The sequence below is a fragment of the Gallinula chloropus genome (genome assembly GCF_964237585.1).
Source record: "Gallinula chloropus genome assembly, chromosome: Z".
NCBI lineage: Eukaryota > Metazoa > Chordata > Aves > Gruiformes > Rallidae > Gallinula > Gallinula chloropus.
This window is the reverse complement of record NC_140089.1, coordinates 60,137,869-60,159,969: the sequence shown is the minus strand read 5'-3', so window position 1 is coordinate 60,159,969 and position 22,101 is coordinate 60,137,869. Positions and strand designations below refer to the sequence as shown.

Sequence of the window (22,101 nt, the reverse complement as noted above, 5' to 3'; positions counted from 1 at the left end):
AAAGAACTGCTTCTTGAATTTTTTTTCTCTGACATGCTATGTGTTTTTGGGAATGGGAAAATCCATGTCATCTCTTTGTATTGATACATTGTGAAGCTCAAGGAAAAGTTTATTAAGTGTAATTAAAATTCAGACTTAAAACCACTCTGGTTTCAGGTGCTATGAGATACTAGTCTTTTCAGAGCTGTGCTTATTCTCCTAGAACTCTGTAGAGTAAGAGTCTTCAGCAGCTTCTTCAGAAGGTGATTTCTGTGGTTGTAGTTGACGTTCTAAGTTCTTGAGCACCCAAGATGGTAAAAGGTATTGAGTGCTCTTTGTCTGGCTAAAATTTTAATCTACATAAATTAAAGAGCAATTGTATAGAATTTTAATACCATCTTTTTCTATTTCTGTATGTTTGTTAGCTTTGCCAGAGAGGGCCTGTGTCAGTGTATGGGTATTCCTTGATGTGTGTCATCAAAATAAATTTATACTGTTGCACTTTTGGTCTTGCAGAAAATACTTGTCTATCCTGACTTGGGAGAGATGTTTTTATACTCCATGTATTGTTAAAAGAAATTTGATAGAATTTTGATTTGACTAACCAGAGTGTTAAGTTTGTGATCCTCTTACCTGTTCCAGGTTATATGTCTCCACACCCATCCCCACTAGGAGCACCAGAGCATGTGTCAAGTCCCATGTCTGGAGGAGGAGGTCCAACTCCACCCCAGATGACTTCCAGCCAGCCGGGACCCATTATACCAGGAGACCCACAAGTTATGAGTCAGCCTAGCAGAGGTCCTTCCCCTTTCAGCCCTGTACAGCTGCATCAGCTGCGGGCTCAGATCCTAGCGTACAAAATGTTAGCTAGAGGTCAGCCTTTACCAGAAAACCTTCAGCTTGCTGTTCAGGGCAAGAGAACTCTGCCTGGCATTCAGCAGCAGCAGCCTCCCGGTGCCTTCAACAGACAATCTGGTAAGTGAATCTAGGCCTTGTGTTATTGTGTAGGTAATTCTTAAAGATCTACCTGTGGAAAATTAAGAAACAGCTGCTCTGCGGGACTGCAGTTTGGGTCTGCATTCTGGCATCTAAATGAACGGCAACCTTTGGTTTTGAGCTTGAGCAAGTGCATAGAACACATTTATTGTTAACAGGATATTGTGAAAACAGAAACAGAAGAGATTTCAATATGGTAGTACTGCATCTGTCCTGATTTGAATCTTAGTCAAACTTGACTGATCATAAATTTAGTTTTTTCTTATAGTGAATTTCAGTCTCCTGTCACTATGCAGAAAAGTAGTTTCAGAAATCTGGAGTAAGTTGAGTGATTATTTAGGTTGTTGAAAGTAAAAACAACAATGTATAGTGTGCAGTCAGGGACAAAATATAAGGAAAAGAAAATGTGTTGTGGGTTTTTTCTTCTGATGGTGATAGGTGTTACAGTGCCACAAGCAAGCATGTTTTGGTCCTAAGAAAACTGTGTTACATTAAATATCCTGTGCCTATTAGTTTCTAACCACTGCCATTATTGAGTTTTCATTAGAAATTGAGTATATACTTTTTAGTAATGATTTTAATAATTACACTGTTCACTTCATGGATATGGCTGTGCTTCCAAGGTGGTTTTTTAGGAGGCATGTTTTTAATAAACTTGTTTACATGAGTTTTTTTCCTACTTAAATCCATATTTAATGAAGAAAAATACTACTTGCCTGAACAGACTGGTATGCTAGAAAGTGGAATAACTGTTGAATATTTGGAAATGCTTAGTATCTTAATAATTTTCTTTCCTCTGTCAAATCGCAGGTATTGGGTTACATACAATGGGTGGTTCTGCAACTGGACCAGGGCCTGCTCCAGCGGTGCCTGGACATACAGCTTCTATTACCCCTAAAACTTGGACTGAAGGTATAGCAGATTATATTGCTGATTTTATGTCATATCCAGACTTTAGGATTAAACAAAGTGGGTAGTCTTTGAGGAAAAGATGCATGAAACAAGCAAAGGTAAAAAAGCATGCAGTAAAATAGTGTAACCTTTACTGGGGCGAGGACTTGAATCAAGGAGAGTCGAACCATTTATTTATCCATGAATTACTCAACCACATGAAATTACTGCAGATGTTAGGCAGTCTGAACCTGAAGCACTTTTTTACAATCAGAATTAAATATGTAAGCTGCCTGAGGGGACACCCATAAAATCTACTTAAGTTATGTTCTGAGCATGCATAATTGCAGCAAGTGTGTCTTTCAATTATGGTCTCTGCTACTGTAAACAAATGTTTTCAAACCTTGGTAAAATTTATTTTTTTAAATTGGATTGCTTTGGAAGTTCAGTGTAGTTCTTGAAATCTAATGAACAGTGCGACTTACTTATTACTGCATGATAATAAGATTTTTGAATCAAGTAATTCAGATTTGGTTTTACAGGCTGATTGTATTGTTTGAAAGTAGAGTGGAAGAAGTATTGTATTGAGAAAAATTAGAAATTCTTAGCAATGTTTATATTTTGAAGTTTTGGGGTTTTATAAGAGGCCATTTAAAAGTAAATTCAATATTGCATGCAGGCTTGCAAATAACACAGGCTGCTTATATGGCAGAAATGTTAGGATATGTTGTTGCCTATGGGTAAATCTGGGGACAGTGACTCTGATAGTTTGCCATAAGAAATTCCCTGTAGTTAGTCTGTTACTTAGGGCAGCACAAAATGGAAATTAAATGCTAGTATGTAATCAGTTGTAGAACCGCTTTTCTTGGAATGAATGCTTACAATTTGAATAGGATAATAAAAAGGAGAAAAAGTGTTTTTAAGAGGTTGTATGTATGCATTTACCAGACAGTGCCTTCTAGATCAAGTTCTGCTAGTAAAAATGCTGGCAGGTGTACTGAATCCCTAGATGGATAGTTTTATGTAAATAATCCAGTATGTCATAGTCATATATCCTGTTTAACTATAACCTCTTTACCAATTGTCTTTTCTCACTGCTGATAGTGTTATTAGAAAAAAAATACTTGTCCTAGTTGTATCTCTTTGGCAGTTTTATTTGAAGTATTTTTAAAGATTGTGCTTATTCTTTAATTCTTTTTTTTTCCATTCATTACATAGTAGTGTCTATTACATGGTAGTGTCTATTTTACAGGTAAAAATGATTCCCTGACTACACAGAGCTTTTTGGTGTTCTTGGTTCCTTTATTTTGTATCAACTGAAATGGGGTGTTGCTAAATACAGAATCTGCTGCTTGTGCGCAAGTTGCTATTCTGGAGTTTGATGTGGATGTTTGAATGACAAATGGTGATCTTTGAATGGTGATTTCAGGATCTTGTGTTTAAATTAAGGTTGATGACAAGATGGTACATGTACTTTGTATTTGTGGCATTAAATGACTCCTTAGACAATTAAGTGCCATCTTTGTAATGGCAACTGTTGTTTTTGAATGTCTGAATGCACAAGTGACTGGTTATCATAATCACATACTGAAATATATCACCCTTGGTGTCCATAAATGGCAGGTACTATTTTCATGTTAACTGAGGTTAATTTTCAAGACTGTTAGAAAAACCAGTAATCAAATTCATGGTATTGAAATATTTAAATACAATTCATAGGAAATCGTAACAACACAAAGGCTATTAACATATGATAGATACTTCTGAGTACAGTTGTAGAAATTTTAAGCAGACCTGCTTGTGCTTGTTGTTAGGTTGTGATTATATATACCTTCTAAGTGCTGGAAGGGTAGTGAACATGAGGCACAATTAGGTCCTACACTTGCATGAAATCAGTTCTCCAGCTGTTTTATTCTTTTTATGCTAGAATCAGAAGTCAGTAGGAACGGGGAAAGAAATGACGTGTGTCATAGTTTCAGGTGTTTTATTTTTCTCTGGACTTCTACCTGAAGTTTCTTATGTTATTTGAATATGGAGTGGAGTCTGTCTCAGTGTGCTTTTTCTGCTAATTTTGGGTGTTTACCTTAGCTTCATGTTCAGTCTTCAGAAACCATCTTGATGTTCTTTTCCCTGCCTCCATATTTCATGTTATGAATAAGCACGTTTTATCATTCAGGCCAAAACCCAGATTTGAGTGCCTCCAATGCACAGCAGAAACTTCCTGCGCCCCCACCCAGTGGGAGACCTTCTCCTGCCCCCCCAGCTGCACAGCCTGCTGCCTCCATGCCTGGGCCGTCTGTACCACAGCCACCACCTGGACAGCCTTCGCCCATTGTTCAGCTGCAGCAAAAGCAGAATCGCATCAGCCCTATCCAGAAGCCACAGGGACTGGATCCTGTTGAAATACTCCAAGAACGTGAATATAGGTAAGTTGACATCAGGCGGAATATGGGCCAGCAGTGTGCCTGGGCAGCCAAGAAGGCCAATGGCATCTTGGCTTGTATCAAAACCAGTGTGGCCAGTAGGTCTAGGGAGGTAATTGTGCCCCTGTACTTGGCATTGGTGAGGCCACACCTTGAGTACTGTGTCCAGTTCTGCGCTCCCCACCATAAAAAGGACACTGAGGTCTTTGAGCAAGTGCAGAGAAGGGCAACCAGGATGGGGAAGGGGCTGGAGGGCAAATCATATGAGGAATGGCTGAGGGAGCTGGGGATGCATTTACTAATATGGAGAACCCTTTAGGTTCTACAATACGGATTCTGTGACAGAAGGGGTTTATTTTTATTTTTTATGGTAGCACACAGATAATGATGCAAGCTGTTTTAATGTTGAACACTTCTGGAATTTGGTCTTTGTAGCAATCTCTCAATAGTTAAATTTTTTAATAAATCACAGACTGACTAGGTTGGAAAAGACCTGTAAGATCATTGAGTCCAGTTGTTCCAGTCTTCTACTAAACCATACCCCTAAGTACCCCATCTACCCTTCTTTTAAACACATCCAGGGAAGGTGACTCAACCACCTCCCTGGGCAGCCTGTTCCATGTCCCAACAGCTCTTTCAGTGAACAACTTTTTCCTAACATCTATGCTGAAACTGCCCTGGCACAGCTTAATGCCATTTCCCCTTGTCTTATCTCCTGTTATTTGGGTGAAGAGACATCACCCACCTCTCTACAACCTCATTTCAGATAATTACAGGCCAGTGATAAGGTCTCCCCTCAGCCTTCACTTCTCCAGAATAAACAAACCCAGCTTCCTGAGCCGCTCGTACTAAGATTTGCCCTTCAGCCCCTTCACCAGCCGGTTGCCTGTCTCTGAACATGTTCCAGGACCTCGATGTCCTTGCAGTGAGGGGCCCAGACCTGGATACAATAAATACTTAGAAAACCATGCTTCTCACACCATCCCATGAGTGAGTAGGCTGAGAGTGCACAAGGAGTTGCGAGGGAGTGCAGCTGGGATGGCTGACTGACCCCAGGGATATTCCGTACCTTCTGTCATCATCATGCTCAGAAATAAAACTGTGAGGGAGGTTAACAGGAGCCTGCTGCTCAGAAACTGTCTGGGCATTAGTTGCTTTTTGGTGAGAAATTGTTTTCATTTCTATCACTTGTTATTCTTGGATTGTATTTTCTTCTCTGTTTGTTTGCTTTTTTTTTTTAATTACTAACTGTTTTTATCTGAACCCTTGAGTTTCTTTCTCACTCTTATCCTTCTCCCCACGTCACACAAGGTTTTGGGAGGAGTGAGCCAGTGGCTTTGTGGTACTCAGTTGCTGGGCAGGGTTAAACTACACTAGTGACCCTGAAGAAGGTGTTTCTGGACTAAAGTTCCAGTATGTGTTGCTGAGGAGAGAGTAATTCAGTTCTAATTCATGAGGTACATGATAAAAAGTTAATTGCTGAGATAGGTTGGCTATTTCTTTTGTATACACACCTCTCAAGGGCATACCGGCAGATTTCTGAGCAAGGATACATGCTACTGCATACACATTTCCATTTCTTAATGGATTATGTACATCATTTATATATTAGAGCATGTCTTACACACAGAACAATATTGTGAACATTAAATACTTTATTTTTTGTTGTTAGAGAATTACATCGAATTATTTTTTGTCAGTGATATCAACTCTTTTTCCTCTCCACATTAATAGAAGTTACATAGTTTGCTTAATCAAATAATTAATGAGAAGTGCACTTAAAAGTACAGCATAACATTCCTAAAGAAATTTAGATAGTTAAAATTCTTCTCAATGTAAGAAGTTTAAATTACTTATATATGGGAGATGTTAAAGTTGTTGTGTTCCTTGAAATCTGGCCAGAATGAAATATTCATACCATGATTTTGTAAAACTCTCCTTTACAATTTTTAAAAAACAAAATGCTACTTTTTAATATCACTTGAACAGATCTCCTAAAGCTAATAATATGTATAATTTAAAGGTGTTCTGTTATGTGAAAGGGCTTGTTTCTGCCTTTTTACTGCTGGTTTTAAAAAAAAAATGCACTGGCTCTTGTACTGTAGGTTGTCCATGTTACCTTTCTGTTACCTGCAAAGTCTGTTCTTACGTATTTTTGTGGCTTACTGCATGGCGTCCATGACAGACAGGTTTGAATGTGCAAGAGTAACCTGGCAGTGACAAAGAGGTGTGCCTCACTAGTTTTGCAGAATGATGTCTGTGTAGATGTACTAGCCACTTTCTGCATGGATGAAGATAAATTGCTGAACTGCAGAGGTTAATTAAATTCTTTACATGACAAGGTGATATCCTTCAAGTCCTTATTGAAAAGCATCTAGGAAACATTTTATTTGGATCTTGTTTATCCGATAGATATTAATATTTTTCCACAAAGATAGCTTAGTCCAACAAACTGCAGTCATTCTCTTTGAAGACCAGAAGGCAGCTGAAACTGCACAAGTGATTCCAGTTGCTTTTCAGATTATACATAAGTCATGATGCATGGAGTTTTCTGTGAGATACTAGTATTTTCATTTGTTCTTCCTTCATATACCAGGTGTAGCCATTTTGCCTTATGTGGGAATTACTTTCCAGCTGTGAGGGTGACATATTGAGAGTTTATGTCACTGTGGAGTGATGAGGGGGAGGAAGGGCAGGGGAAACATGATCACTGTATGGAAAGAAGACCTATAGAAAGTGTATTCTTTTTCCCTTCATAGCTGTTCCAAAGACCTCATCAGACCCCTTTTACTGACATGATCTGATGTGTTGTAAAAATAAAGAAAAGGAAATTTTTTTCACATCTGTGCTGTACAGGGAGATGAGATACCTTCCTGCTCTTGGTTTTTTAGGATTTTGTGTTTGGGAGTGGGGGCTCTAGTTTTGGGGGAAGGAGCAGGTGTGCTTTTGGTTGGGGGTTTTGGGCTTTTTTGGCTTGGTGATGTGGGTTTGGTTTTTTTTTCCTAAAGCACGTGGGAAGTGGAGGAACTGATTCAGTTGAACTTAGATACAAATTATGGGTAACTTAAAATTTTGGGGTCTGTTATTTTAGTGCAGTGTTAAAAATTGCAGTTAACAGAAGTATTTATTTGTAAACAAGCCCGCAAAACCTATTGTCGTGGTTTCACCCGGCTGAGGGCCAAGATCCACGCAGCTGCCTGCTCCTTTAAGAAAAAGGGCAGGTTAAAGGGAAGGGGAAGGGGGGTGAGAAGTAAGGGAAGGGAAAAGGAAGAGAAAGGGGCAAATAACCCCAAAATCAAGAAATTAAGAGGCCCGTGGGTTGGGATAAGGATAGTTTACTAAGATAACAGAAAAATACAATGTAACAATACTAACAGGACTTCAAAGCAAAAATATATGAAGCTGTTGATACACAATGCAGTTTCTCACCGAACCACACAACTCAGGCCGTGCCACCCAGAGCCGTCCCAGAACCCGACCGTCCCCCAAGAACCGCGCGTCCCGGAGCCGACCCAGGCCTTCCTCCCGTCAGCCCCCGATACCCTGGGCAGGACGTAACTGGCGTGGAATACTCTCTTTGGTCAGTTGGGTCACCTGTCCTGGCTTTGCCCCTCCTTTCTCATGAAGAGCTGAGAAAGTCCTTGACTGTCTGACAGCAACTAGAAACAGGGTGTTATCAGCACTACTCCCATCTTACTCTCAAACACAGCATTCATCCGCTGTTACAAATGAAATTAACTCCATCCTGACCAAAACCAGGACATTATCCACCCCTTATTCCATACCATTTACGTCATGACCAAATCCAACCATTTCTTCTTTCAGACACACATATATGTGTGCACACATGTATACGCACATATGTGCATACAGGTATTATTCCCTTAGTCCATTCCTCCGAGTTTGTTGAGTGAATGAACATTTAGTCCATGATGATCTTCAGGCTTCATTCGTCGTAACAGTCTCTCGTGGTGTCAGTATGCGCCATTGGATCGTTGCATGCTACATCTCGGGCTGTCGACCGATACATCTGACATGGTCCATATTCATAGTCTGTGAATCAAAGATGTTCATTTTCAAAGGGAAGGAGGAAAAAGTTCTTGGAACACCAGGTCTTGGTCCCGTCATCGTGGCACTCTTCTTTCATTGACTTGTATGACTCCGGCTGTAACTCCATTGGTACAACATACAACAACATACAGCAATAATAGCAATAATGAATGTACAGAGCAATTATTATAATACAATTTCTACCTTATTAATTATATTGGCCAGTCTCACCTAAAATCAAATCCCTCTGGGGTACACATCGAACTTCTCCATTCTTCTGCATTACCCACCAAGTACAACCAGGTCCTTGAGCAAAAGCAATCCCAGACATGGGTTTACCTTTGCCTGAAGCAGGGATGACCCAAACCGTCTTCCCTAATATACTCTTCATATGCACCACTGGGACTCTGTCTCCTTCTACAGTACATGGAAATTTTGACTCGGCAGGACCAGATCGATTGGTGGATCCTCTAGAGTTAACTAACCATGTGGCTTTGGCTAAATGTGTATCCCAGTGTTTGAATGTTCCACCACCCATCGCTTTCAGGGTAGTCTTTAAGAGACCATTATATCTCTCAATTTTCCCAGAGGCTGGTGCATGATAAGGAATGTGATACACCCACTCAATGCCATGCTCTTTTGCCCAGGTGTCTATGAGAGCATTTCGGAAATGAGTCCCATTGTCTGACTCGATTCTTTCTGGGGTGCCGTGTCGCCATAGGACTTGCCTTTCAAGACCCAGGATTGTATTCCGGGCAGTGGCATGGGGTACAGGATATGTTTCTAGCCAGCCAGTGGTTGCCTCCACCATCGTAAGCACGTAACGCTTGCCATGGCGGGTGCGTGGGAGGGTGATGTAATCAATCTGCCAAGCCTCCCCATATCTGTATTTCATCCACCGTCCTCCATACCAAAGTGGCTTCAAGCGCTTAGCTTGCTTGATTGCGGCACACGTCTCACATTCATGGATAACTTGTGCAATAGCATCCATGGTTAAGTCCACCCCTCGATCTCGAGCCCATCTATATGTTGCATCTCTCCCTTGATGACCTGAGGAATCATGAGCCCATCGAGCTAGGAATAATTCACCTTTACGTTGCCAGTCTAGGTCTACCTGAGCCACTTCAATCCTAGCAGCCTTATCTACCTGATGGTTGTATCGATGTTCCTCCATGGCTCGACTCTTAGGCACATGGGCATCAACATGACGTACCTTTACAATGAGCTTCTCTAACCGGGCAGCAATATCTTGCCATAAGTCAGCAGCCCATATGGGTTTGCCTCTACGCTGCCAGTTGTTCTTTTTCCACTGTTGCAACCAACCCCACAGGGCATTGGCTACCATCCATGAATCAGTATAAAGGTAGAGCATTGGCCACTTTTCTCTCTCAGCAATGTCCAGGGCTAACTGGATGGCTTTCACCTCAGCGAACTGGCTTGATTCACCTTTTCCTTCAGTGGCTTCTGCTACTCGTCTTGTAGGGCTCCACACAGCAGCTTTCCATCTTCGTTGCTTTCCCACAAGGCGACAGGAGCCATCAGTGAAAAGGGCATATTGCTTTTCATTCTCTGGCAGTTTGTTGTAAGGTGGGGCTTCTTCAGCCCGTGTCACCTCCTCATCCTCTGGTGACATCCCAAAATCTTTGCCTTCAGGCCAGTCTGTGATCACTTCCACAATTCCTGGGCGATTAGGGTTTCCTATTCGAGCCCGCTGACTAATTAGTGCAACCCACTTGCTCCACGTAGCATCAGTGGCATGGTGTGTGGAAGGGACTTTCCCTTTGAACATCCAACCCAGCACCGGTAGTCGGGGTGCCAGGAGGAGCTGGGCTTCAGTTCCAATCACTTCTGAAGCAGCTCGAACCCCTTCATAGGCGGCCAGTATTTCCTTTTCTGTTGGAGTGTAATTGGCCTCAGAGCCTTTGTAGGCCCGACTCCAAAACCCCAGTGGTCGACCTCGAGTCTCCCCTTGTGCTTTCTGCCAGAGACTCCAGGTAGGGCCATTCTCCCCGGCCGCAGTGTAAAGCACATTTTTAACATCTGTCCCTGTCCGGACAGGCCCAAGGGCCACTGCATGGACTATCTCACGTTTGATCTGCTCAAAGGCTTGCTGCTGCTCAGGGCCCCATTGGAAATCATTCTTCTTCCGAGTTACGTGGTAAAGTGGGCTCACAATGAGACTGTAGTTTGGGACATGCATTCGCCAGAAACCTATAACACCTAAGAAAGCTTGTGTTTCCTTTTTGTTGCTTGGTGGAGACATAGCTGCAATTTTATTGACAATGTCCATTGGGATCTGACGACGCCCATCCTGCCATTTTATTCCTAAAAACTGGATTTCTTGCGTAGGTCCCTTGACTTTACTGTGCTTTATAGCAAAACCAGCTTCTAGAAGGATTTGAATTATCCTTTTTCCTTTCTCAAATACTTCCTCTGCTGTATTGCCCCATACAATGATGTCATCAATATACTGCAGGTGCTCTGGGGCTTCACCCTTTTCCAGTGTAGTCTGAATTAGTCCATGGCAGATGGTGGGGCTGTGTTTCCACCCCTGGGGCAGACGATTCCATGTGTATTGGATGCCCCTCCAGGTGAAAGCAAACTGTGGCCTGCACTCTGGCGCCAGTGGTATTGAGAAGAAAGCATTTGCAATGTCAATTGTGGCATACCACTTGGCTGCCTTTGACTCCAGTTCATACTGCAGTTCCAGCATGTCCGGTACAGCAGCACTCATACCTGGAGTGACTTCATTTAGGCCACGATAATCCACTGTCAGCCTCCACTCTCCATCAGACTTCCGCACTGGCCATATGGGACTGTTAAAGGGTGAGCGGGTTCGGCTGATCACTCCTTGACTCTCCAGTTGACGAATCAGCTTATGGATGGGGATCAGGGAATCCCGGTTAGTGCGGTATTGTCTCCTGTGCACTGTCGTTGTAGCAATTGGCACTTGCTGTTCTTCGACCTTCAACAACCCCACAACAGAAGGATTGTCTGAGAGTCCAGGCAAGCCACGCAATTGCTCAGTTTCTTCTGTCTCCAAAGCAGCTATTCCAAAAGCCCATCGGTACCCTTTTGGGTCCTTAAAATAACCTCTATGGAGATAATCCATACCTAAAGTGCACGGAGCTTCTGGGCCAGTCACAATTGGGTGTTTCTCCCAGTCCTTCCCAGTTAAGCTCATTTCAGCCTCTAACACAGTCAATTGTTGGGATCCCCCTGTCACTCCAAAAATGCTAACAGGTTCAGTCCCAACATGATTCGATGGCATTATCGTACACTGGGCACCAGTATCCACCAGAGCCTTGTACTCTTGTGGGTCTGACGTGCCAGGCCATCGGATCCACACAGTCCAATAAACACGGTTATCCCTCTCCTCCACCTGGCTGGAGGCAGGGCACCTCTATTGTTGCTGACTGTGTTGGCTGTTCACTGGTGCAGCGTTCTTCCTGGCAGAACCGCGTTGTGCAATTCCTTTACCTCGCAACTCATTTACTCGTGCTTGAAGGGCTGAGGTGGGCTGCATACCCCACTTCATCATGTCCTCACCATGGTCACGCAGGTAAAACCACAGCGTCTCTCGCGGTGTGTACCTACTGTATCCTCCCTTCTGGGATGATGGACGCTTTCTCCCAATAGCTGCAACATGGCTGCATACGGGTTGGGAGATGGACACATTTTCGTCAAGTCGCTCGACCAGTTTCTCTACTGCTGCGATCACAGAGAGAGAAACATTGTCCTGATATCTCCGGAGGTGGCTGGACACCTCAGATACGGTTGGTGGATACGTATCACTCCAGTCCATTGTTGCCAATGAATTGGTGTGCCCTGCTGGTGCACTTCGTACCACCTTACGCCACATATCTGGGGTGCATAGGACGTCATCAGGATCAGAGGGAAGCTGTGGGTTGTCCAGATCATAATAAATTACCTCCCGTACAGCTAATTCTCTCAGGTGCTGGATAACTGCCTCTAGGTTGTTACACTTGGGTGTTTGACATGTGATGTATTCCTTTATGGGATACCTTTCCCTCACACTTGACAGTAGTCGCCTCCAGAGGCTGAGGATTTCAGGCTTTTCCCCAATTGCCTTATCAATGCCTCCTTCTCTAGCTAGGGATGCCAACTGCTTGGCCTCTCTGCCATCTAATTCCAGACTACTGGCTCCGTGATCCCAGCATCGGAGCAACCAAGTGATGATGTGCTCACCTGGGCGGCGGCTGAAATCTTTTCGAATTTCACGCAGCTCGCTCAGGGACAGGGATCGTGTAACAACAACCTCATCCTGAGATGGTTGAGATGGAACAACCTTATCCCGGGATGGTTGAGATGGCTTTGCCTTATCCTGAGATGGTTTGGATGGCCCTGCCTTATCCTGAGATTCATCAGATGACCCTGCTTTATCCTGACCTTCATCAGATGACCCCGCTTTATCCTGACCTTCATCGGGTGGCCCTGATTCAATTTCATCCTCATCCTCATCCTTCACTACAGGAACAACTTTCTTTGTGTATTTCCTCTTTCGTACGGGAGCAACAGACACTGATGTGGGTTGATTTTTTGTTTTACCGGCAGTATCTGCTGTAGGGGCAGCAGTAGCTGCAGCATCGCTTGGGCAGGTTGCAGTAGCCACAGTGCTAGTCACAGAAGTTACAGTGGCCTCAGTGTTAGTCCCAGTGGTTACAGTAGCTGCAGTTTCAGTTGGGCAGGTTGCAGTAGCCACAGTTCTAGTCATAGAAGTTACAGTGGCCTCAGTGTTAGTCCCAGTGGTTACAGTAGCTGCAGTTTCAGTTGGGCAGGTTGCAGTAGCCACAGTTCTAGTCATAGAAGTTACAGTGGCCTCAGTGTTAGTCCCAGTGGTTACAGTAGCTGCAGTTTCAGTTGGTCTGTTTTCCTTCCTTTCCCTCTGACACTGCTGACTGCTATCAAGCAGTGTTTGGTAAATAGTGGCCAGGGCCCAGCACAGTGAAGTAAACTGTGCATCTCTGGGAAACTTACGGCAATTTCTTTTCAGATATGCAGCCACTTTATCAGGGTCCTGTAACTGTTCGGGAGTGAAACTCCAAAACATCGGACGTGAGAAAGTGCCTAGGTAGTTGCCCATACTCTGCCACGTACCCTGCCACTCATGATTATCTGGCCTCGCAGAACACTCTTGAGTGGTATTCATAAACCTTTGCTTAATATTTAACAAAAGCAGAACCATATTCACCAAACACAACAACAGCAAAATGCTAGTTTGAATATCCCAGGGGTATTGGAAATTTTCAAAAACTGTTACCAGAGCTGTTGTATTTAGCCCAAAGGAAGAGAAAACAGCATAGATATTTCTTTCTGTACTCCCACCATACCAGCTGCCATTGTTAATCCCTGCCGGTCTAAAGAATAGACAGAGCAGCAAAATCTTATACACATACCGGAGCATCGTGACCAGAGACTGCTTAAATCAAAGTGCTTATCACAACTTTGACTTAATTACAATCCAGTCAGGGTCAGGTCTACCGTTATCCCAACCTTTCGGGCCCCACGTTGGGCGCCAAAAAGACTGTCGTGGTTTCACCCGGCTGAGGGCCAAGATCCACGCAGCTGCCTGCTCCTTTAAGAAAAAGGGCAGGTTAAAGGGAAGGGGAAGGGGGGTGAGAAGTAAGGGAAGGGAAAAGGAAGAGAAAGGGGCAAATAACCCCAAAATCAAGAAATTAAGAGGCCCGTGGGTTGGGATAAGGATAGTTTACTAAGATAACAGAAAAATACAATGTAACAATACTAACAGGACTTCAAAGCAAAAATATATGAAGCTGTTGATACACAATGCAGTTTCTCACCGAACCACACAACTCAGGCCGTGCCACCCAGAGCCGTCCCAGAACCCGACCGTCCCCCAAGAACCGCGCGTCCCGGAGCCGACCCAGGCCTTCCTCCCGTCAGCCCCCGATACCCTGGGCAGGACGTAACTGGCGTGGAATACTCTCTTTGGTCAGTTGGGTCACCTGTCCTGGCTTTGCCCCTCCTTTCTCATGAAGAGCTGAGAAAGTCCTTGACTGTCTGACAGCAACTAGAAACAGGGTGTTATCAGCACTACTCCCATCTTACTCTCAAACACAGCATTCATCCGCTGTTACAAATGAAATTAACTCCATCCTGACCAAAACCAGGACACCTATGCAATTGTTAGCTCTGTGATATTTCTTTTCAATATTAAAAGGAGAAGAAGAAAGAAAAAAACCAATGAAATTCTGTCTGTCCTGTCCATTATTCTCTCTTTCTCTCTTGAATTTCAAATGAATGCAAAAGGAGCTTGTAAATGAAGAGTAAAATGCAATTTGATTTACAGTGTAACAGCTATGTAAGTGTGAATATTTTACAAATGAACATCTAATTTGTTGATAAAATAAGCAAGCAGAATTCCAGATATTGAGGGAAGTTCTGTCTGTGTCATCACTGACTGCTGTGATTAAAATAGCACCCGTGAAAGAAGGGTCTTTGATGAATCCTATATAAGTAAAATAAAATTCTTAAGTTTCTTTTCATGTGTATACTTTTAGTCAAAATTAAAAGAAGGATCAAGAGCCAATTTCATTATTTGTCAATTTCTTTCCAAAGTGGAAAAGGACACCTAATGCCGTTTCTGCAAAAGCTTTTTAGTTCAGAAACAATTAGTAGCCAAACAAATGCCAGAGAGAAATTGGCTATTTTTTACTGTATAATTTTGATAACCACTTAAAGATTTCGCCTGGTGTCTTACCCAGTTTTCTATTTACTTAGGCTACAGGCTCGAATTGCTCACAGAATCCAGGAGCTGGAGAATTTGCCTGGTTCTCTTCCACCTGATCTGCGAACCAAAGCCACAGTGGAGTTGAAGGCACTCAGATTACTGAATTTCCAGCGCCAGGTAATGCCTTTAGCTTCAGGAAAGTTCTCATAGAGGTCACATGCAAATGTATTCATGTAACAAAGAGTAAACTGGCAAGAGACTTTGTAGCAGCACTGAGCCTGTGCAGGAGGCTTTGAATAAGAGCAAATTTAACCAACAAGGAAGACACAAAAATGTTGAGCTTTAGTTTTTTTTCTTAAAAATGTGCAAGAGCTCATTTCATTTCCTGCTTTCTTTGTGGTGTGTCTCCAAGTCTGAAAAGTGTATCTGTAAAACTGTGTCTTTAATAAGGAACATGGCATTGGCACAAAGACCAAACAAGAGCTGGACCATCTGCAAGTGGATTTTCAACACAAATCCCAATAGACATCTCTTTGTGGCCATACTTAATGTTTGTCAAGGATCCCCTTGTTTTAGGAAGAGTTGCATGTTGGTATTTGGTGTGGTATTTCTCTGTGATCTGTTTCCAGAATTTCTACTGTAATGCAGGGAATTTGAAAATTAAATGTAACAAGATCATACCTAAGACAAAAGTTGGATGTTGATTGTATATGTCAATAAATGAATTTCAGAAAAGGAATCACACTGCCAGACTCTTAACAGACCTCTTGCCATTGGCTTTTCTAGCTAGTTTGGAAGAACAAAGATGTGGTTTGGCAAATCAAGCAAAAATACTTCCTGGCAGAAGCCTTGGCAGTAGTTGTGCCATGATGTCCGAGTCTTCCTTCCCTCTCCCCTTGGCACTCCTTTAATCAAGTTTTGTCAGAGGTCAGATGAAAAATAGCGTGCCGTCCTTGCTTTGCTGCTGGGACTGTGGCAATGTTGTTCCAAGCTCTCTCCCTGCTGTCACCTGTGCTGCTGCAGTGAAACAAGTTGTCAGCTATGTTCAGGTACAGCGCTGCAAAATATGTATGTTGTGCATTTGTGTTCTACTTTGATGGTGTAACATCTTGTCTGCATCGCAGCAGGACAGTTACTTGCAACATCTTGTAAAGAAGGAAGAAGTGATGATTACCCAAGACTGATTAACACTTTTGTCTATCCTGTGAAGATTTAAGAGTTGTTTAGAGAGGTGGAACATAGCTGCTGCAACTGTATAGAATCTTTTCAGAACGTTAATGGGAAGGGAAGAGGAGGCTGGAACATCTTCTGGACTGTTAATGTTTGACTGTACCAAACCAGTGTTTAACATTGTTCCTCCATGTTTTAAAATTAAAGTTTTCTTTCTTTCTTTCTTATTTGCACTGTTAGCTAAGGCAAGAGGTAGTAGCTTGCATGCGTCGTGATACAACGCTGGAGACAGCATTGAACTCCAAAGCTTACAAACGAAGCAAGCGCCAGACTTTGAGGGAGGCCCGTATGACAGAAAAGCTTGAGAAACAGCAGAAGATAGAACAGGAAAGGAAACGCAGGCAGAAGCATCAGGTATTTTAACTTACGAGCTATTTCCCCGTGAGAGAAATGCACTTTGCTTGCTGTGCAGATCTTTTCTAGTATGTACTGTATTTACCTTTCTAGTTTTTAAGATTTAAAAAAACTCCAAATCATGTGATAAGCAATTGGAAAATTCTAAGATTAGAACTTCTGTATTCCTAACTTCAAATACATTGTTTTGTCCAAGTGTCTGCACTAACCTGTTTCTCTTTCTAGGAATATCTGAATAGCATATTGCAGCATGCTAAAGATTTTAAAGAGTACCACCGTTCAGTTGCTGGGAAAATTCAGAAGCTTTCTAAAGCTGTGGCAACTTGGCATGCCAACACTGAGCGTGAGCAGAAAAAAGAAACTGAGAGAATTGAGAAAGAAAGAATGAGGAGACTAATGGTAAGACCTGGAAGAAGGAATATGGTTATTTTAGGTGAATTTGCATACTGTATCTTTTTAGTATTTCAGTCTCAGCCAGACCCATGTATTTCTTTTGCAGACTAAAACCTCCGTGAGGCAAAAAGTATAGAGCTGCTGCAGCTTGATTATGTGTATTTCTGGTAGTGGTAGTGATGTGACACTGTTAGTTTTTAACTTAGAGCTACTTCTTTTTTAAGGTTTTTGTTAAGATTGTTTTTTCTACCAGCATGAAAACTTAGCGCAGCCACTTATCTATAACACTACTTAATCTCATGACCTTCTTATATTAGCAGTGTTATATAATTACAGGAGTATTTCTCCATTGTATGAATACTGGATTGTACTTTATTTCTAGTTTTATAGTTTTGGAGATTCCGTGTGATTTAACTTGTTCATGGCATTACTCTGCAACTTATACATGCAGATGATTTCACATATGAAATACGTAACCAATAGCATAAATGCATGTATCTTGGGAATTAATAGTAGCGAATTCTACCCATTAATGCTCCAGGATCATAATCCTTCTTCCTGTTACATAGTTTTCCCTTCCTTGCAGGAGAGAACCCCTTTTTCAGGAGTTAAATAATGCTGGAATTTAAGGTTCAGACAGATTAATGCATATGCACAAGTATATTAGCAACTTGGGTTGCAAAAATTCCTTCAAAGTGTTCGTTAGCTTATTTTCAATGCTTTATTAACACTTTACCAACATGGAATTGAATGGGAATTAGCATGCTTACTTTGAAACATGCTGGTAAAAAACAGTAAATGTCTAAGATGGGTACAGATATAGTTCAAAACTCTAGTCACTGTCCAAAACCTGTACGCACTGTGGAGCAGAACAGAAAAGTTTGGTTTTAAAATTCACAAAATAAAATGCAGAAATAATACAAAATAAAAGTGATAAAAGAACCTTAGTGTTATGGAATCACTTAGGTTGGAAAAGACCTTCAAGATCAAGACCATTATCTTTAGAAATAAAAGTGTGTGCAGAATTTAAATAAAGGCCCTGCATAAGAGAATAACAAATGTTTAGGCCCTAGAGCTGTTCTTAAAATTACATAGTAATCAGAATTATAGAGCTTTTTTTATAATAAGAGTTGATTACCAGTAGTCTATGTAAACAAGCTCATAAAAATGTTAAAGATTAGAGAAAAGAGCCGATTTAAAAAAAAAAAGTAATCTTGATATTTTAGAAATACCTTTGTACATTGAGAGGTTGACCTATGTCAGTCTTACATGTGGTGTGATAAGTAGTATTTCCACTGCTGAAAAATATGAAACAAATTTAAATGTCCAGAAATGCTTCCCACACTGTTACAGCCCTCCAACTGCTACCCAGTTTTGGTGTTCCCGGTTAGCAGTGATGAAATGTCAGAGAGAAGCCCGAGGGCTATCAAAAGGGACTTTAGGGCATTGGGGTGATTAGTTAGAGCTGCAGGGGGACAGGTGGTGTTTTCTTCCATCCATTTAGAAACCAGGAAGAACACTGAGAGGAGCAGAAAAACACCCCTGATCAACTCATGGCTAAGAGGCTGGGACCCTCAGTGGAATTTTGGTTTGCTTGATCATGGGATTATTTATTCGGCACTGGGATTGCTGGTGGTAGGTGGGGTCCCAAAGTGGGAAAAGGATCCTAGTGCAGGAGTTGGTAGGGCTGTGGAGAGGGCTTTAAAGATGATCTAAAGGGGCTAAACCCAGGTTCCCTAGCAGTGAGTCAAGAGGCAGGGTGTCAGAGTTGGGGGTGGGACCAAAATTTTTCAGCTGGAGTGTGTCCACACAGCTGGTGATAAAAACAGGATGGTGTGCTATGATCAGAGACGCTGTGTGTTAGTGAGTTCATTAGTTCTGCTGCAGGAGGTGCAGGGTACATTGAAGCACATCTGAAGTGCCTCTAAGCAATGTGCACAGCGTGAGGAGCAAGCAAGAAGAGCTAGGAGGCCTGGCTGGGTCCTAGAGGTATGACATCATTGGCTTAAGTGAAACATGCTGGGAAGAGTCCTGTGACTGGTGTGCAGCAACGGATGGCTACAGGCTCTTCAGAAGAGACAGGCAAGGCTGGAGGGGTGGGCGGTGGCGCTGTATGTAATGGGGGGGCTGGGCTGCACCGAGCTGTCAGTTGGCAATGACACCATTGAGAGTCTCTGAGTAAGGATTAATGGTCAAACAAAGGGGGTGTGATTGTGGGAGTCTACTGTAGACTGGCTGGCCAGAACAACGACATTGGTGAGTTATTCTTCAACAAACTAAGAGACAACTCTAGATCAACTGTCCTTGTCCTTATGGGAGGGCTTTTACTTGCCAGATGTTAACTGGGAACACCACACAGCTGATACAAACAGGTCCAGGAAATTCCTGAAGGCAACTGGATGATAACTTCCTTATCAGGTATTAATGGAGCTGACAAGGAAAGGTGCCCTCCTAGATCTCTTGCTCACAAACAGAGAAGGTCTCATGGGGGAAGTGGTGGGAGGTGGCTGTCTTGGCCATAGTGACCATGAAGTAGTGGAATTTAAAATCTTTGGTGAGAGGAGGGGAACTGCCTCCAAAACTTCAACACTAGATATTGGGGGGCGCAGATTTTGGGCTGCTCAGGGAACTGGTTGGTAAGGTCTCCTGGGAAACTGCTTTTGAAGGCATTGGAGTCCATCAATCCTGGTCACTTTTTAAGTACCACCATCTAAAAGCAGCAGAACAGCAAATTCCAAAATGTCGGAAATGATGCAGATGGGACACAAGGCCAGCCTGACTGAACAGGGATCTTTTCCTAGAGCTTCAGTGGGAAAAGAAAGTCTCCACAGCCAATGGAAGCAAGGTCAGACAATGCGAGAGAATTCTAAAGTCGCAGTTTGTCTTCATAGGGGAGAAATTCCCGTGGCCAGAGCTCAGTTAGAGGTGAGGCTGACCAATGCTGTGGCAAATAATAACAAGGAGTTTCTCAAATACGTTAACAACAGAAGGTGAGAGAGAACATTGATCAGATACTTGATGAGAGTGGTCACCTTACTAACAGGGACATAGACAAAGCAGAGATGTTTTAATGCCTTCTTTGCCTCTGTCTTCAATATAGTCGATGGGCTCCAGGACTCCACATGCCCCTAGTTGCAGGACTATGACTGCAGTAATGATAAATTCCTAGTAAACCCCGAACCTGTGGGAAGTTTGCTGCTCCACTTGAATCCACTTAAGTCCATGGGCCTTGATGTGATTCATCGCAGGGTACTCGGGGAACTGGCTGATGTCATCGCGAGACCTCCCTCAATTATTTTTCAAAGGTCTTGGGAATCCGAAATGGTCCCAGTTGACTGAAAGCTGGCAAATGTCCCAGTTTTCAAGAAGGGTAAGAAAAGACTCTGGTAACTACAGGCCTGTCAGTCTTGCTTTAGTTCCTGGTAAAATGATGCAGAAAATCATGCTGGGAGTTACTGAAAAACACCTGAAGGACAACACAGTCATTGGTCACAGCCAACATGGGTTCAGGAGAAGAAGGTCCTGCCTATCCAATCAGATTTTCTTTTATGACAAGGTCACCCAGCTGAAGACCAAGAGAAACCAGTTGTTGGGAGGTTTTTGGATTTCAGTAAAGCTTTTGATACTGTGTCTCACAGTACCTTGCTGGACAAAATGTCCGGCATATAACTAGACAAAGCCATAATGCATTGGGTGGGGAATTGTCTGAAGGGTCAGGCAAATCATATGAGGAATGGCTGAGGGAGCTGGTGATGTTTAGCTTGGAGAAGAGGAGGCTGAGGGGAGACCTTATCACCACCTACAACTACCTGAAGGGAGGTTGTAGAGAGGTGGGCGATGGTATCTTTAGCCAGGTAAGTGGAGATAGAACAAGGGGAAATGGCATGAAGCTGTGCCAGGGCAGGTTTAGATTGGATATTAGAAAAAAAAAATTTACTGAAAGAGTTGTCAGGGCCTGGAACAGGCTGCCCAGGGAGGTGGTTGAGTCACCTTCCCTGGATGTGTTCAAAAAAAGGGTAGATGAGGTACTCAGGGATATGGTTTAACATAGGATGGGAATGGTTGGACTCGGTGATCTTCAAAGGTCTCTTCCAACCTTGTTATTCTGTGATTCTTTGGTAGCTGGGCACTGGAACAGGCTCCTCAGGGAAGTGATCACAGCACTCAGCTTGACTGAGTTCAAGAAGCATCTGGACAATGCATGCCGTCCCATGCTCTGACTTGGCTGGCCCTACGTGGAGCCAGGAGTTGGAGTTGATGATCCTTATGAGTCCCTTCCAACTCAGGGTATTCTGTGATTTTATGGTTTTATGAAATGGCAGGGGATACCAATGTTTCCAGAATATTTGTGCTTTCTCCTAACACTGTTTCATCAAGGCTGTGGCTAAGCTCTCACCATAGATACAGCACTTCATTTTTAGTTTGTGTCTTTGCACTCAGAACCCTTTGCCCCTGTTGCTCAGTTAAATCCTTCTGAAAAAATAAACTTTGTATGTTAATGGGGCCATTTTTCCTAAATTAGTTTTAGCCCAGTTGTGATAAATTTTTAATATGAAGATATGTACATTTGTACAAGCCTCTCCTCTGAGACGTTTGATGTGTTCTAGGAAATCTGCTGTGTCTAAAATTTATCACATATCTTTTCAGGAATATTGAATTGATAGTACACTTCACTGACCAAGATTAGGAATTGTGATTGTGTCACAGGTCATTAATGATAGTATATGTTGCGTGGAGGAATGATCATGGGTATGATTTTAAAAGATACTGTCTGGACAAACTCAAATGTATAAAGGAAGTATCTTTGCTGTATTACAATGACAATGTATTCAGCAATTATAATGAAAAAACAATAACAACTTAGGTTTCCAGTATAGTAGTTCTGAATGCTTGAACTTTAGAACTGAATTTTACAAACAATTTTACAAGCTGATGGTGAATGTTACAGCTGTTGTTGCCAACTTTTAGAGTTACGTTCTGTCTCCAGAAAGGCAGGAGATTCTTTTGTATCTCCCTGAGTGTTGTCTTTTAAATTTATCATCTTAAAATATTTCTTAGTTATGTTTAGGTTTT

The 22,101-nt window shown here is 42.5% G+C and overlaps 1 protein-coding gene across 1 annotated transcript in view; it reads left to right on the top strand.

The window, feature by feature from the left end:
• Positions 1-22,101, top strand: part of SMARCA2 (SWI/SNF related BAF chromatin remodeling complex subunit ATPase 2) — a 110,870-nt gene that overhangs the window by 21,925 nt on the left and 66,844 nt on the right. The window contains exons 4-9 of the mRNA XM_084278945.1: positions 622-954; positions 1,786-1,887; positions 4,043-4,292; positions 15,102-15,228; positions 16,462-16,635; positions 16,861-17,034. Coding sequence (XP_084135071.1) covers positions 622-954; positions 1,786-1,887; positions 4,043-4,292; positions 15,102-15,228; positions 16,462-16,635; positions 16,861-17,034 — 1,160 coding nt within the window. The remainder of the gene's footprint in view (positions 1-621; positions 955-1,785; positions 1,888-4,042; positions 4,293-15,101; positions 15,229-16,461; positions 16,636-16,860; positions 17,035-22,101) is intronic.